The sequence below is a fragment of the Cibotium barometz genome, chromosome 22, assembly GCF_041138505.1.
Source record: "Cibotium barometz isolate CiBa-2024 chromosome 22, ASM4113850v1, whole genome shotgun sequence".
NCBI lineage: Eukaryota > Viridiplantae > Streptophyta > Polypodiopsida > Cyatheales > Cibotiaceae > Cibotium > Cibotium barometz.
Window position 1 is genome coordinate 18834342 of NC_141067.1, and position 16755 is coordinate 18851096.

The window sequence follows — 16755 nt, forward strand, 5'->3', positions numbered from 1 at the left end:
ATGTCAGAGAACCGTCTTGAGCACTTATCGCAGCAGCCTCCTGACGACGATGCCACCCCTCCCTCCCCTCCACCACCCCCGGCTTCCCCCACTTCGGCTCCTTCAATCCCTCCCCCCTCGGCTTCATCAAAACCCCCTCTCCCCCCCCCCACCAGTCCACTTCGCCTAAGCATGCCCACCGCCCACTCCTGAGCCAGAGAGGAGGCAGCAGACTAGCTCAGTTCGCCGCTTGATCCACTGTTTCCCAGAGCCTGTAGCGATGACCATCACCGCCTCTCTAGTGCGTGCTCTCCCTCCAGAGTTTCCCCCACCCCGGTGGAGTTTTGGGGCAGCCAATAGACTACAACTTCTTTCGATGCCTCCTCATTGAGGAAGCAGGAGACAGTGGCCCCCATCTGTATCTGCGCTCCAAGCCTTCCACCCCAGACGATGGCGGCGTGATGATCTTCTCCTTTCCTCTGAGTGCAGGACCAGAGACGAAATGGAGCACGGAATCTGTGTCTACCGCCATTCATGGGCAGGCAATAGAGCTCTCACATCATCTGCAAGATCTGCATATCACCGACATGCTCACTCACTTCTGGCCATTGTCACGGATGGAGATGGGTGGCTCTAGCCACAAGGACCTGATAGGGGAACTGATGTCCTCCACTCTAGAGGTGCTTCTCTTTGTATTTCTTCATGTTTCGGTGGTAGTACCTCTCCCTCACTCCTACAGATACCTTCATTGTGAAAGTTGGAGCCCAGAGTCTACATATTCCAAGGCACGGAGAGAGAGTGGCTCCACATGGAAGGCAAGATTCGTGCCCACCCGGCAAGGCTTTTCTCCAAGACAAATAGTGATTACTCTCCATCCAAATTACACGGAGCTTTTTATAAATGAAGGCGATCACAAACATATAAAGGAAAGAACATACACATGGATTATTTAACACAGATTTCCGGGGACTCCCCGTGCAGAGAACCCATGCATGACTCACACATAAACAGAAAAAGGGAAATTTCTTTTAAGTTTTAATGACTTATATGTCGATGTAGACCTTTTGCGTCGAGGTTGCCATGGCGATGTCACTTGCGCCAAGTGACTAGCAGACTTTTTCAGCTTGGGAGCCAAGGTAGAGAACCTTGATGATTTGAAGTTGTAGATGAAGAAACCAAGGTTTTCGTTGATGCATCGGCTTCAACTTGAAGCAGGATACCCAATTTTAAAAAAGACCCAACTCTTGTGGCTCTAGGAGCTCTAATTTGTTGATTTTCTCCATATTTGGGAAAAACCCCGAATTTTTACTAAGGCAATGCCTCGGATTTCATGTTTTAGTCAACATTTATGGAAAAACCACAAAATTATCATACTGAAGTGGCCTCAATTTTGCAATTTTTTGCCCTAATCTTTGAAAACCTCCAAATTTTGGAGAATGCAAGATCTTCAACTTGGCTGCCGGGTGGCAGGCTGGAGGCGGCAACAGCTGGTGACAGTGGAGCACTCGACACTAGTGCCATTAGCAAAGTGGGCGGCAGTGGTGCACGCAGCACTAGTGTTGCTTGAAAGTGGCGGCAAGCGTTTCGAGGCTGGCTGTGCTACCCTCGTGGCAACAAGTAGAGAAAGAGGACCTGATACCAACTGTGGATAGGTTAGGGTTAGCAGAGCAGCAGCTATGAAGACTCAAACAAATACATGGTGGTGAGTGTAGTAGAGAGAGGGTGAGAGACATAACAAACTGAAAGGAGAGAGGGACAACAATTGCACGACTCAATGATCCTTTGATTGATGTGTTAAAAGCTTCAACGATGTACAATGCTTTTATAGGCCTTAGAGCCTTACCTTTTGACACATCACATAAACTGGGGCAATGACACATGGCAAGTGTCTATGACATCACTTACACACATAAACCGCTACAAGAAGTTGTCCACACACACTTACATAAGTGAGTGTTCACACACATAAAAGGATTGTTCACACACAGACACAAGCGGGTACACAAATGGGTACATATATATGATGGATACACACACAGAGACTCCGGATACCCAACATCTCAACCATCCATGGAGATCCTGTAGGACAATTTTTTTAGTGTCCAAAACAAGAGAGGTCCTATCAACCAGTTCTCTCACTAGTCCCTGCAGGACTCCACCAATTTGGAACCTCAGTGTTCATAAAGACGAAATATTTTGACTTACTGACTTACAAAACTAAAAAGTTTTGGTTGTTAGTCTACCAATGGGTAAGTGATTTTGGGGTTCAAAAAACCATTTGAAAGACTGTTCAAGAGCAGATAATTAAAGCAGCCTATGGAAACACAAAACTAAAACACACTTGATGATAACAAGCACCTTTGCAAACTGAGCAGCAAAATCACTTACATGTCTCGTTCATGCACTAAAGTCTCCATGACAGTAGGAAATGACTTGCTTAACTCTTGAAACGCTAATGTAAGCATGTCGACATCCTGTAGCCCTTGGATCTGAAAATTAAGAAACTAGAATGGATGAGAGGTTATACATTATTTAAAAACTATGACTTGATATCATTTGACAGCAGCAAAACCTCTACTAAACCTTCAATACAGACAAAATCTGCACTTTATCTCATATAAAGGCATATTGCTAGACTGCTGGCATTTCATAGACTGCGCATGTTATCAGCACCAGAGAGTAGGTGCATGTTTATCTATATGCATAAATTACCGTGCCAATACATTCGAACCCACCACCAAAGCAGAGCTATGAGAAAAATGCATACATGTTGGCAAAACTCTTGCCAGTAAGGAGTATAAAATGTAAAATTCACTTGGTTAATGTACTCAACCAGAATCATTCCGACCTCTCATCTTTTGTAAGTGCCAACAATGAGGCTTTGGCGGTCTGTACCTCGTGAACCAGCATTGATGAGATCATTGGCATCCCTAGTCCATGTTGCACTCAGAGTAAACGTGAATGTCAAAAGTCAAAGTGTAAAGTTGAGGATAGTTATGCATGTGCTCTTTTCTACTCCCATAGGTTTCCGATGTCCTTCCTAGAAGCATTCGGGCAAAAAGACGTCTGGGAATAGTCAAGAACGGCCCATGAGTTTGAAGGACAATGTTGAGTGGGAGATGCCTAGCACATCCCTCTAATATTCTACCAATAAATACATGGTCAACCATCAAATGAGTAAAAAAGGAGGGCAAAACATGAATCTCAGACCTCTTTGGCAGATACAAGGAGTGGACTTAGGAAAGAAGAGATCATCAGCTGATTCCATTGTCTTGACAAAGAGTTAGTGCCTAGAGAAGCACCGGTATAGATCTCATTAGCTCCATATAACAGTGTACTTGGCTCCATCATTGAGCTCCATACCTACCGCTTCCTCTACACTCTATGTCACCCTCTGAATTATGGATGTATAGCAATGCCGTCTCAATCTTTGCTACAAGTCTGCCATATCTAGTATCGAAAATTATGCATGGGAATCCCATGTTTGGCTAATTATTCGCGTGATATATTCACCAGCGTGTGGGTAATTGTTCATGTGAATCTTACGAATAATGACTACAGAAGAGGCAGCGGCAGAGCTGGAAGGAGAGAAAAGGTGGGAGCTTAACAGGGCAGAGGAGGAGGAAGGCGGAAGAGGGGGAAAACAGGCAGCCAGGGGGGCTGGAGGGGGGCGAAGGCGGATGGTGGACTGAAGCGCACAGCAATAAGGGGATAAGGCGCAGGAGGAGGGAGGCAGGGGGGGAACCAGGCAGAGCGAGAAGGCAGAACGTGGGGGGTGAAAGCAGAGGGCAGCATATGAGAGAGGGGAGTTGGGCGATGGCGAAGGCGACAGGTGTGCAGACAGGGAAGCTCCAGCACTCGCTTCAATGCAGAAAAAATCTTATGTGGATGATATTTGTTGGTTTACGAAGCCTTATGATCCATCCATCTTCAAGAATTGACACCTGCAATTTAGCTCCTCGAATATGAAACCGTGCTTGGGCGTTTGCATACACCCCCCCCCGCAACACACACACGAAAAAATCGCAGAACCTATCGGCCCCCCCTTTCTGAAGACCGTTGCCTCATCATGATCCTACTCCCTGCATACAGATTCCTGCGATGCCCTCTGACCATTCAGAGCCTCCATCGTGCCCAACCCCCCCACCACCACCCCCCCCCCCAAGCCGCAGCTTCATCGGAACCACATCCCCCCCTCTTTCACCTCGCCAGATCACTCCCACCGGTGGCCACACCTACCGCGAAGAGGAGGCAGCAGGCTAGTTCGGTTCACCACTTGATCCACTGTTCTTGGAACCAGTAGCAATGACCATCGCTGCCTCTCCGGTGCGTGCTCTCCCTCCAAAGACACACCCCCCCCCCCAAAACCCCTCTCTTCCCATGAGCGAGTTCTAGGGCAGCCAGTAGACTACAGCTTCTTTCGATGCCTCCCCGTCGAGGGAGCAGGCATCTTCGAGGAGATGGTGGCCCCCATTTGTATCTGCATCACTCCAGGCCTTTCACCCCGGAGAGTGGCACAATGTGTGTGAAAATGGCATTTTTCCCAGCCCTAAAAAGGGATTTTTTCTGGTTTTATTTGTTTTTATTTGGGATTTTGGGTCTTGTGCTGCTGGGGACAGCCCCTGCACAGGGCCGACCAGCAGCCCACCCCATATATATAGCATCGCTTCATCACCATATCATTCATCACATCATAGATATACTACCATCTGCTGCTGCTGCCGGCGCCTGCTCTACATCAGCTTATCATCATCGTTGACAGCTTCAGCGTTTTCTTCTGCAGCAGATCATACCTTGGGACAGCAGCCCACTCTTTGCACTTCAGCGTTTCTCTACTGCTGCATATCTTGGGACAGCAGCCCACTCTCTACTCCATCACATCAGCGTTTTTCTCATGCAGCTCACCTTGGGACAGCAGCCCACTCTGTGCTCATTATCCTACATCGACATCGGGACAGCAGCCCTCTATGGTTCATCATCATCACATCGTTGGGACAGCAGCCCTCTCTGCTCACCATCTCACACCGTTGGGACAGCAGCCCTCTCTTCTTATCTTCATTCGACATCAACTCGGGACGGCAGCCCTCTGTGCTCTTCATCACCGTTGGGACAGCAGCCCTCTCTTCTTATCTTCATTCGACATCAACTCAGGACGGCAGCCCTCTGTGCTCTTCATCACCCCTCAGGTACCACAGCACCCTTGTCACCAAAGCCTGCACCACTTCACCTTCCGTTGCCCACTACCACCTCGGAGTGCCTCTACATCCACCGACAGGAGCCTTCGACACCGACCACCTCTTGGAGTGCCTTCGCCTCACATCGACACAAGCCTTCGTCACCAACCGTGCTTCAGATCCGACCTCGTCTTTGCTTCTTCGACGGTCTTCTACTCAGAGTCTCCTCACATCAGAGGGCTGCTTCTATCACAAAACGGGCACGTGTATACGGAACCAATTCACTACCAAAACAGCATACATACATCAACCATTCCTGGCATATACATGATTACCATCATTGTGAAACATTACATGAGCATATACATCCTGCAAACATTAACCAACTTGCACATGACAGCACTAGGGGCTGAAGTTGTGCCAACCCCCTCCCCCCCCCCCCCCCCCCCCGCCCGAGGTATCTTTATTACCAACAGAAGTATTTATATGTACAAGATGCGGGTGCCCGGAGAGTACACACTCATCCAGCCGACACCAGATTTATCCAACTGTGAAAAACATAGGTAAACACATTACCAGCAAGTTTGCAACTCCTCGGTCACCAACCACTCCTGTTGCAACACCCTCGGTCACCAACCAAGGTTGAGCGATCACCAACCGCTCTTGTAGGAATACCCTAGGTCACCAACCAGGGTAGAGTGATCACCAACCACTCCTATACTTTGATAGAGCGGTCACCAACCCTCTAACAAAGTGCTGTCCCAAACCTGCAAAACAATAACCAACCATGGTTTTGGCTCACTGGCCACCCACAGGTTCCACCACATCACATCCCCAGGCCTGGTACTTGTCTAGGGACATGTTTGCTCAAGTTTCGTTCGCGAGAAACCTCCTGCAAACCTGTAAAAACAGCCAATAATGCCCCTTATAACACTCGGCCAGCTCCTGTTGAGGCTCTATTCACTCCGCCCAAGCCCTGTTCTCAGCAGAGTAGCACAAAAACAGTCCCAACAGCCATGCGCTAGCTTCTGGAAACAAATCTAACAGCCTGCAACCCTGTAGATGCAATCGGCCAGCCCTGTAGAGAGAAAGAGAGAAATAGCAGCCAGCCAACCCTAGGACTCTTGCTCTTGCCATGTACTCCACCTGTAGCTCATGCAAATGAGTAAACTTGCTGTTTTTCCTGTCCAAACAGCTCCTAATCTCCATCCTTCAAATCCAATTGCTTTCTATGCTTATCTGCAGCTTTCTTATGCTTATCCTGGGATCTCTGTATGGCTGTCCAAACCTGTGCAAAGGCCGTATCCAAATCCCTTACATACTCATCTGCTGCAAATATCTTATCCTTCGTGCGAAGGATAGGTGGCAAAATAATCTTGCCATAAACAATCTCAAAGGGCGCCTTGCCCGTAAAAGTATGCACTATATTGTTGTAAGCAAACTCTACCAGTGACAAATACTTCTCCCAATCTGATTTGCGATCAGCCACATAGCATTTCAAAAGATCAAGCACTGCTAAATTTGCAATCTCACTCTGCCCATCCATCTCTGGATGATATGCAGAAGAGAAATTCAGCTTCATTCCCATGTTATCAAGCAATGCTCGCCAAAAGAGACTTGTGGTGCGAGGATCACAATCCCCCACAATCTTTTTTGGCATACCATGATGCTTGAAAACCTGTGCCATAAATATATTTGCCATATGCTCTGGCTTTATGGTCTTCCGTACCGGAATAAAATGTGCTTGCTTACTGCTTACTGAACCTATCCCACAATAGTCCAGATGGCATCATTCCCTTGCTGCGACTTAGGAAGACCTGTGATAAAATCCATGGCAATACTCCCCCAAGGCTGATTCGGAATCGGCAACTAAGAAGGGAACTTTGTTTCGATGGGCTGATCGAAAAATTACAACCTTTAAAAAGCTTAAAGAAAAGCTTACTTCGGATCCTGTATTGGTATTACCGGATCTCTGAAAGGCTTTTGTTGTCCAGTGTGATGCATGTGGAAACAGCATTGGGGCAGTTCTCATGCAGGAAGGACATGTGATAGCCTATGAGTGTCATATATTACAGAATGCCGAGAAGCATTTACAGGTTTATGAGAAAGAGATGTTGGCTGTAATTCATGCTCTTTTTACATGGAAACACTATTTGCTTGGGGTTGATTTCACTGTGCAGAGCGATCATCAGACCTTGCGTTATTTCCTCACGCAAACTAAACTTTCTGAGAAGCATATAAGATGGGCCAACTTTTTGTCTATGTTCCACTTTCAAATTGTACATGTGGAAGGCAAAAAGAATGTTGTGGCAGATGCTTTGTCACGCAAGCCACAGGTCTCAGCAACTTCACTTGCTTATCATCATGAGCTTGATGAGATGAAAGAGCAGTATGCCCATGATGAGGATTTTGGAAGGCTTTATGATCAGATGTCTGAGGGTCAGCGGCATGATCATTATACTCTCAGGAATGGCTCTTTGTCGATGCATGGTAGACTGTGTGTTACCAGACAGTTACGACTCAAGGTTATGATTGAAAGTCATGCTCCACCATATGCAGGTCATAGAGGTATTGACGCCATGGTAAAGGGAGTTGAGGCTTTCTTTTATTGGCCGACCTTGAGAAGAGATGTTGATGCTTTTGTTAGGCAATGCATCGTATGTCAGAAGGTGAAGTTTGACCGTCAGAAGACACCAGGGTTACTTCAGCCTTTACCTATTCCAGATAGACCATGGGAGAGCATTGCTATGGATTTTATATTTGATCTTCCGAGGACGCAAAGAGGGAATGATGGCATTTGGACTATCATATGCAGGTTCAGTAAGCAAGCTCATTTCATTCCCGTGCGTAAGACGATCAAAGTTGATCACATGGTGAAGTTGTTCATGGTGAACATCTTCAAGTATCATTGCATGCCTTCGTCTATCATTAGTGACCGTGATCCACGGATGACGAGTTTATTTTGGAGAGGGTTGTTTGACAACATGGGTACAACTCTCAAGTTTTCATCATTTTGTCGGACCACAAGCAACAATGGGAAAAGTATCTTGCTTTGGTGGAGTTTGCTTATAACAACGCCGTCCATACCTCGACGGGCAAGGCACCTTTTGAGATTGTGGACGGAGGGAAGAAGGTACCACCTATTTTGCACACAAAGGATAAGATCTTTGAGGCTGACCAGTATGTGGAGAACATGGATGAAGCTTATCGGAGAGTTAAGTTGGCACTCTAGAAAACTCAGCAAAAGCAAAAGAAAGCAACAAACCGTCACAGACGTGCATTAGAGTTTGCATTTGGTGATTGGGTTCTTTTGCGATTTGAGAAAGCTAGGCTCAAAAAGATGAAGGGTAAAGAGCGCTTATTCTGTAAGTTGAGCATGCGGTATTATGGACCTTTTCAGGTATTGGAAAAGATTGGTGAGGTTGCCTATCGTTTGAAGCTACCAGATCACTGGAGGATTCACAATGCATTTCATGTGAGTCTACTTAGACCTTTCCGTGGGGATGTGCCTGAGGATGTATCAAATGAGGCTCAGTCGGAAGTTGAGGAACTTGATGAGGTTCTTATTCCAGAGTAGATACTAGCACATAAGGAAAGAAAGGTACGAGGTAAAGTTTCCCGTCGCTATCTTGTGAAGTTCAAGAACTATTCACCGATGGATGTGAAGTGGATGGATGAAGGTGACTTAGCAGATTCACCTCAGGTTTTGCAGCTTTATCTCGATGCCTTTGAGTTGGAGCCGACTCTTGTTATGGCTCATTCAGGTTCAGCAGAGGGGCGTAGCACCTCCGCTCCCTTGATACAGACAGGCTCACATGACATCTAGAAGTCGCTTGGTGCAGCTTTTGTCTCACCCGAAGGTACTAATGGCTTAACAGTACATCTATTTATGGGACTTCTATGATATATGTGTACTAGTCACATTGGATGTTGTGGTTGTGTATGGTTCACAGTGGTATACAACTTGGACTATTACTACACCATTGGTTTGCAGTGAATGTTGCTACATATGCATGGCTTAGAGAGATTGGGACGCTGATCTTGCCATATTGTACTTTTCACTTTGGATGTCTTGCTGAATCACCAGATTGCAATTGAGGACACTTGCCATTTTTCAAGAGGGGGGTATGTCATGACCCTATGAAATTGGTACAGCACAAGTGTGGGCATGGTGGTCGGTGAGCAAGATAAATATTTCACGATTCATACTTGGGTGCCCGGACAAATGGTAACATGTGTGGACATCCCCAAGTGTGAAGGGGGACCAAGGGATTTAATATTTATAATGTTTTAACCTTGGGTGGCCCCTAGGCATAAGTGGCCCCTACGGATAAGTTTTAATGAACTTAAAAGGGCCTTAGGGCCTTAGAATTTCTTATGGATAAGTTTGGGGAGAGGCTACTCCATTTTTGGAGGTACACACCTCTCTCCCCTTCTCTCTCTCTTGCTAAAAAGGAAGGTGACTGGCTGCGTGGAGAGGAAGCGTGAGGTCGCCTGAAGGGATTGGTACAAGTCGACTGGTACAGGACAGCTGATGCAGGTCGGTGCAGGACAGCTGGTACAGGTCGGCTAGTACAGGACAGCTGGTGCAGGTCGGCTAGTACAGGACAGCTGGTGCAGGTCGGTGTAGGACAGCTAGTACAGGCGGCGATTCATATAGGCAGCTGCTGCAGGTCATCTGGCGCAGGCAGCTACAGGGCAACTAGTACAAGCTGGCTACAAGGCAGCTGGTGCAGGTCGGCTGGTGCAGGTCTGTACAGGACAGCTGGCGCAAGTCGGCTGGTGCAGGTCTGTGCAGTACAACTGGTGCAGGGCAACTGGTACAAGCGGCTGCAGGACAGCAAGTACAAAGACGAGAGAGGCGGTTGGCAGGTCAGCAGACGAGACACCCAACTCCACTCCCGAGAAAGATGGACAGCTTCTATGCATGAAGCTAGGCTACAGGGAAGAGGACCCTCTCCCCCCTTCACCAAAGCATGGAGAGCCAGGAAAGACTCAACACGGAAGCGAGCCCTCGTCATACAGTTTGCAAGAGAGACGGAGAGGGTCACCTTCATGAGGAAGAGGGTCATACTACGAGGCTTAGAGGGAGCTCCTATTTTCTTGGATGATGTTCTCACGACGATGCAGCTAGAGCATAGGAGAGCTTGCATGCCACGAGTCTTACACGCGAGGAGAGAAGGCAAGAAGGCCTTCTATCGAGATGGTCGGGTCATCATTGATGGCCGGCCCATGGATTAGCGGTTTGGGGCCTATGGGACATAGACCAGGCCACTAACAGAGATACACATGGCAGTATGGAACTGTAATGGTTCACTATGGGTGCAGCCTGGACGACTAGAGCATGTTATGGTGAGGAGAGACATCATACTTCTAACAGAGACACATCAGAGCCGAGAGAGAGGGCTACCTCGAGTAGAGGGATTCCAGTGGGAGTCAGCATATAGGAGGACCACACACCAGGGTATCTCGAGAGGGTCGGGGGGAGTAGCAGTTCTATTTAGACGGGAGCTACAGGGGAGACTGAGAGTGGTAGCACAGGATCCAGAGGCCAGATACATGTGGATCAGCTTACAGCTCTCACAGGACAGGGTTATATACATAGCCCTATGTTACTTTCCTCCATCAGGATCCTCCTATGTCATTATAGAGGACATGCCACAGGAGGAGGAGACAGGAGCCTCGCCATACACTTGTCTGTCAGAGGAGATAATGCATTATTCTACACTAGGGGAGGTATTTCTTACGGGTGACTTCAATGCCCACACACAAAGCAGACAGTGTGAGGTGTATGACTGATGATGACATGGAGATCCTCCACCCTGTGGATCCAAAGGAGATAGTGGCTAGTCGGGCATCAGAGGACACTCGACCAGACAGAGGACATTATGGGGACCACTTACTAGAGTTGGGAGCCACGCATCGTCTCGTTAATTATAACGGGATGCCACAGTGGCCGGGATCATGAGGGCTGACATGCTTCCCACATGGGGGTCATACACGGACCGTAGGCACGGTGGTAGACTACATTATGGGGTCTTTGGAGGCATCACAGCTTGTCACCTCATTCTCCATCCCATCTCATCCTATTGGGGCAGATCATACATACTTGGCATTTTCACTAGCCGGATCACCAGTATCACGAGCCCCCCACATACCGATGCCACACACTACCATCTACTTCACACACGACATGGCAGACATATACACTGGCAGAGTAGAGGATGGGCTCCTACTCATGGATCCCCTGGCACCTATGGATACCATTACAGCCCAGCTGGCATCACTCCTACACACGGCTGCATTACAGAGCTTCCCACATCGTGTCCACTCACGAGAGCCTACGAGATCTGGGACTATGCCCCAGAACAGATGGTATGATGACGAGTGCAGAGCCCTATACTCACGGCTCCGCATACAGAGAGCCTTGGGAGCCATCACAGAGCAAGAGTCGAGGAGAGAGATGAGGAGACTTACTCGCCGCAAAAGGCGGGCCTTCGCAGTGATACAGGAGCTAGAGATCTTCCATTTCTTCATGAGTAGAGATAGCCCTATCTCATGGCGGCACTTCAGAGAGCCCTGGACACCGACACCCATTGCAGACCCACAGACATGGCACACATATGCAGAGGGCCTATACCACGCCCCACAGTAGCCACAGGAGCCTCGACCTACCACAGCTAGCTTCTTTACCCACTTGATGGTAAAGGAAGCTATCCGCCACCTACAGCATGGACGGGCCGCTGACCATATGGGCCTACAGGGTGAGCATCTCATATATGCAGTAGATTCTTTGGCTCCTTTTCTTGCACACCTGTTTAACAGGGCACTAGCAGAGGGTTTGCTTGCGGAGTGGATGATGCACACCATTGTGCCGATCCACAAAACAGGGGATATGCTCGATCCGAGCAACTACAGGACGGTTATGGTTGGCCACGTGTTGGCCAAACTCTATGGTGCAGTGTTGGAGCAAGAGCTTAGCTTATATGCTGAGCGAGCAGGTTTACGCTCATCAGGGCAGGCAGGCTTCAGGAGAGCTTTCTCTACCACTGACCATGTATTCACTTTGAGATGTATGATTGATCAGGCCAAAGTGAGAAAGAGAAAGCTCTATTGCTGCTTTGTGGATTTCCGCAAAGCATTTGACACAATACCACGAGAGAGGCTCTTTCAACGCCTGCAGTCTCTTGGCATACCAGCAGATATGACATGGGGCATCTATGCATTATATGAGCAGGTTTTTGGGCGAGTCAGATGCCCAGGCCGAGACTATTGCTAGCACCATTGGTGTGAAGCAAGGATGCCCACTTTCCTCCATGCTATTTGGATTATACATTGATGAGGTGGCTGACTTCATTACACGGGGAGGCGGAGATGGAGTTGATCTAGCAGGTAGTACATATTATGCTTTATGCTGATGATATTCTATTAGTGTCTAAGTCTCCAGGAGGTCTATAACAGCATCTACATGCACTCGATGATTTCTGCACACAGAGGGGTCTTACTGTGAACCTTGGGAAAACCAAGGTTATGGTCTTTCATACATCGAGACAGGGCAAGGGTCAGCTGTGAACCTTGGGAAAACCAAGGTTATGGTCTTTCATACATCGAGACAGGGCAGGAGTCAGCTGACATACACTCCCGCAGGATGCCAAGTGGAGGTGGTCACATCATACGTGTACCTAGGGGCTACCTTCTCTACAGCAGCCACGTGTTTCACCATGGGTTAAGCAGCCAGAGCTAGATTGACACAGGGATATGCAGCATTGGCTATGCTAGAGAGACAGTGCCAGAGAGACAGTGCCACCAGGCACATTTTCAGGAGCCTCGGACAAAGGGGTGGCTATTTGACACACAGTCACACCGGCACTGATGTACGGAGCAGCAGTATGGGCGCCAGGCCTTGCTACCCATTGGTGGACACAGATAGAGAGACCACAAGCCCTCATGGTGGCACGCATGATACGCAACAAACCGTCAGTACCTCATGACATTATCCGAGCAGAGTTTGCTACGCCTCCTATGATGGTAGAGGCCATATTCCAAACTATATGCCTGCTAGACAGATTCAGAGAGATGCCACAGGACAAATTGTCATACAAAGCTTTTGAGGCATCTAGACAGCTGGCTGAGGCAGGAGACAGCTGGCTAAGGCAGGAGACAGAGGATCATGGTATGCACAAGTCACACATTTGTTCTCACAGCATGGCCTAGACATGGATCATCTACCACCATTCCAGTATGACAGGGATGCACCACATATCCGTCTCTCATAGTGAGAGGAACAGAGTATTGAGACAGGACCTATGGCAGCTCTATACACGAGAGACATGGATATCGCCTACACAGCCTCTTCCACCGAAGATGCTATAATACAAAGATCACTTCATGAGTATCACTGATGATGGATTTATAGAGAGGCCTAGATACATGGAGGGCTTTTTACCACACGGCTCTCGAGTAGCTATTGGTCAGCTTAGAGTCTCATCACATCGATTGGAGATCGAGACTGGCAGAGCAACACGGATCCCCCGAGAGGAGAGGGTATGGAGATTGTGCAGAGAGGAGGTGGAGAGTGAGGAGCATTATGTATGCAGATGCAGAGCATATACAACCATCAGAGAGAGATATCCCATTTTATTCAGAGAGCCACATTCCCTACGCCAGATCTTTGAGGCAGCAGACCAGCGCATACTGGGGAGATTCATTTTAGACATACAGCGCCACAGAGAGACATCATTACAGGCTCAGACAGCTCCAGAGGGGGGACGACAGACACAGATTACTACATTTTTTCAGAGATCCACCCCACTCCTAGCCCCTACACAACAGGGAATTACTCTCCAAAGAGCAGAGACACTCAGAGCCCGTAGGAGACAGAGGACACCTAGCTTTCAGACACCACGCCTATACCACACGCCTATACCACAGAGAGATGACAGAGATCAAAGCTCAGTTTCACAGAGAGAGTGCGGAGCGACTGGCTCGCTTCAAAGCAAACCCAGGCATGTTCTTCAGGGAGCTGTGGACACCCCCTTCATTGAGGTATACCATTTTATACCCCCAGTATGGTACAGGATGGAGCTAGCTAGGTTGCATATCATGATTGTATACCATGCATATAGCTTTGCATTCTCCTAGTAGTAGAGCTCCATCCCCTCCCCCACTCATTGTACTTATTGCACACCCAGATTCAACTTTTTAGTTCAGTACTTTTTCATTTTGTTGGGATGACAGAGGATACCCCACACAGGTACACTGATTTGTCTCATAGGCCGAGTTCGGTCTTTTGGAAGACGTTAATAAAATCTTTCTTTCTTTCTTTCTCTCTCTCTCTCTCTCTCTCTCTCTCTCTCTCTCTCTCTCTCTCTTCTTTCTCTTCCCCTCCTGTGAGCTCTGGAGGGCAAAGGCGGGTGGCTGCAATTCAAGACAGCATACTCTATACTCTCAGGGCTGGTGTTTTTGAGGAGGATTGGACTGAGGGACAGCAATGTACCTGCTGAATATCTTTCTCTCTCTTTCCACTGGCTTACGACTGCTTCAAAATTGTTTCTTCTGACCCTTTGTGAGAGGAGGGGTGTGGCAGTTTGAAGGGTGGAAACAGAGTTAGATGGTGGATTTGTTCTTTGGCTGAGTTTGAGGGTACGATCATGGAACAGCCAGATGCAAGCTCAAGGCTTCCCTGTTTCATTGTCTTGGTTGATTAGAGGAGACAACAGTGTGTTGCTTTTGTGGGACACAGATCTGTATGTGTATCCTCTATGCTAAGAGGTCTTGAGGGTTGCCAGATTGGACATGCAGGTTTCTTTTCCTTGATTGGTTTTGTTGTACTCAGTTAAGCTTTTCCATTGAAATTGAATAAAGAAATACTAAAAGGGGCACCAAGCTTTGGGGCCAACAGGTGTCATTCTCCTTTTTGTTTTGGAGCACTCTAGCTCTGGTTTATTTGTTTAATTGTCTGGGCTACAATTGGATAGGTGACTGCTAGTCTACCGCACTTTGGTTTCTACCAGAGGCCGGTTTCAACACGATAATCCACACACATCCTGTACGTCCCATCTTTCTTTTGCACCAGCAACACAGGTGAGCAATAAGGAGATGAACTAGGGCGTATAAACCCTTTCTCAAGCAAGTCATTAACCTGCGCCATAATCTCTTCTTGTTGACTTGCACTCACCCTGTAAGGAGGTCTATTCGGGGGCGTACTCCCAGGTATCACATCAATACGATGATCCTCGGGACGCGCACAACTCTCCTGGTAATGCATCCCTGAAACAATCACCATAACCACGCAAAAAGTCTATGTGCTCTCGGGCTAGATGATCTACATTTCCATTCTCATGTTCAGATTGTTCTCGTACAAAAACCAAGTAAGAACAAGCTGACTTCTTCATTATTTTGGAAACCTGAACATGATTTACAATAGGTATGTCAAGGCTGGAGTATGAGCTTCTATAACAAGCTCTCTACCTCTATGAACAAAGCTGATTTTCTTAGACTTATAGTCCTTCTTGGGCTCCATAGCATGCCAAGGCATCCCTAACAAAACATCACATCATGTGAGAGGAGCAACTAAGAAACTCTCATGATCAAGATATCCCTGTATATGAATTCGGAGTTTGCCAATGAGATCGGTGTTACATCAACTCCTTTACCCTCAAAGGCGGCATCTGCATTCATTTGAGTCCCAAAATCTGATACATCCAAGCCTATAGCAGTAGCCATCTGTACCGAAATGAAATTATCTGTGGATGCATCATCAAACAAAAAGAGTGCGGGCTGATCCCTCATGCTTTACATATTGTTCTATGATCTGGGGGTTGCCCCGTGTTTCACTGCCCATCGGGCACAACATTCACATGAGGCTTTTCTGCATTAGAATCTGTATTCTTGGGGTTATGCGGGCATTTGGTAAATATGTGATCCTTACTGCCACAACCAAAACATTTCCCATCGCGTACATAATGAAGCCTCTGCTGTTTTGACAGCCCAAAATCATTGCGTTTACCCCCGGGCTTCTTAGACGAGTTTCCCTTTGTATCTGAGGCATCTTTCTGCTCACTTTTATAGGGCTGTCCACCCTTTTTCTGGTCATAACCAGCCCGTCTCTTGCCCTTAAATGAATCTGAATTTGACTTGTTTTTAACCCACTTCATATGCAAATTTTCAGCTATGAGTGCCGAGTTTTTCAACTGCTGAAGAGCCTAATTTGGGTACACCTGTAAGCTCTCTTGATTGATGGGGTGCAAACCTGATTCGAACTTCCGTTTCTTCTCCCCATTAGAAAGAGACAAAGGCAGTAACTTCCAGCAATACCTTCCAGTACTTAGCTATATATGACTGTCTCCCCTTCACCCTGCTTCAACCAATCCCACTCTTTGTTAAACCGGCCTTTAGAAACTTGACGGACGGTGGACGGTGAACACACTTAATCACACTTAAATCGCTTTACGAACTGGAATAATAAATTTGGAATAAGAAGAGAAAGAATAAGTGGAGCTAGAGTGCTCCTACACAAAAGACCAATTGGCCCCAAAGCGTGGCGCCTCCGCAAGTATTTATTTATCACTCGAGGTCGGCCTAGCCCTTGTACAATTTCCGA

At 47.6% G+C, this 16755-nt stretch overlaps 1 protein-coding gene across 1 annotated transcript in view; it reads right to left on the bottom strand.

Moving 5' to 3' along the window:
• The window catches only part of LOC147626337 (uncharacterized), a 72857-nt gene that overhangs the window by 2101 nt on the left and 54001 nt on the right, over positions 1–16755 (bottom strand). Inside the window, exon 8 of the mRNA XM_086816482.1 lies at positions 2368–2468. Coding sequence (XP_086672608.1) covers positions 2368–2468 — 101 coding nt within the window. The remainder of the gene's footprint in view (positions 1–2367; positions 2469–16755) is intronic.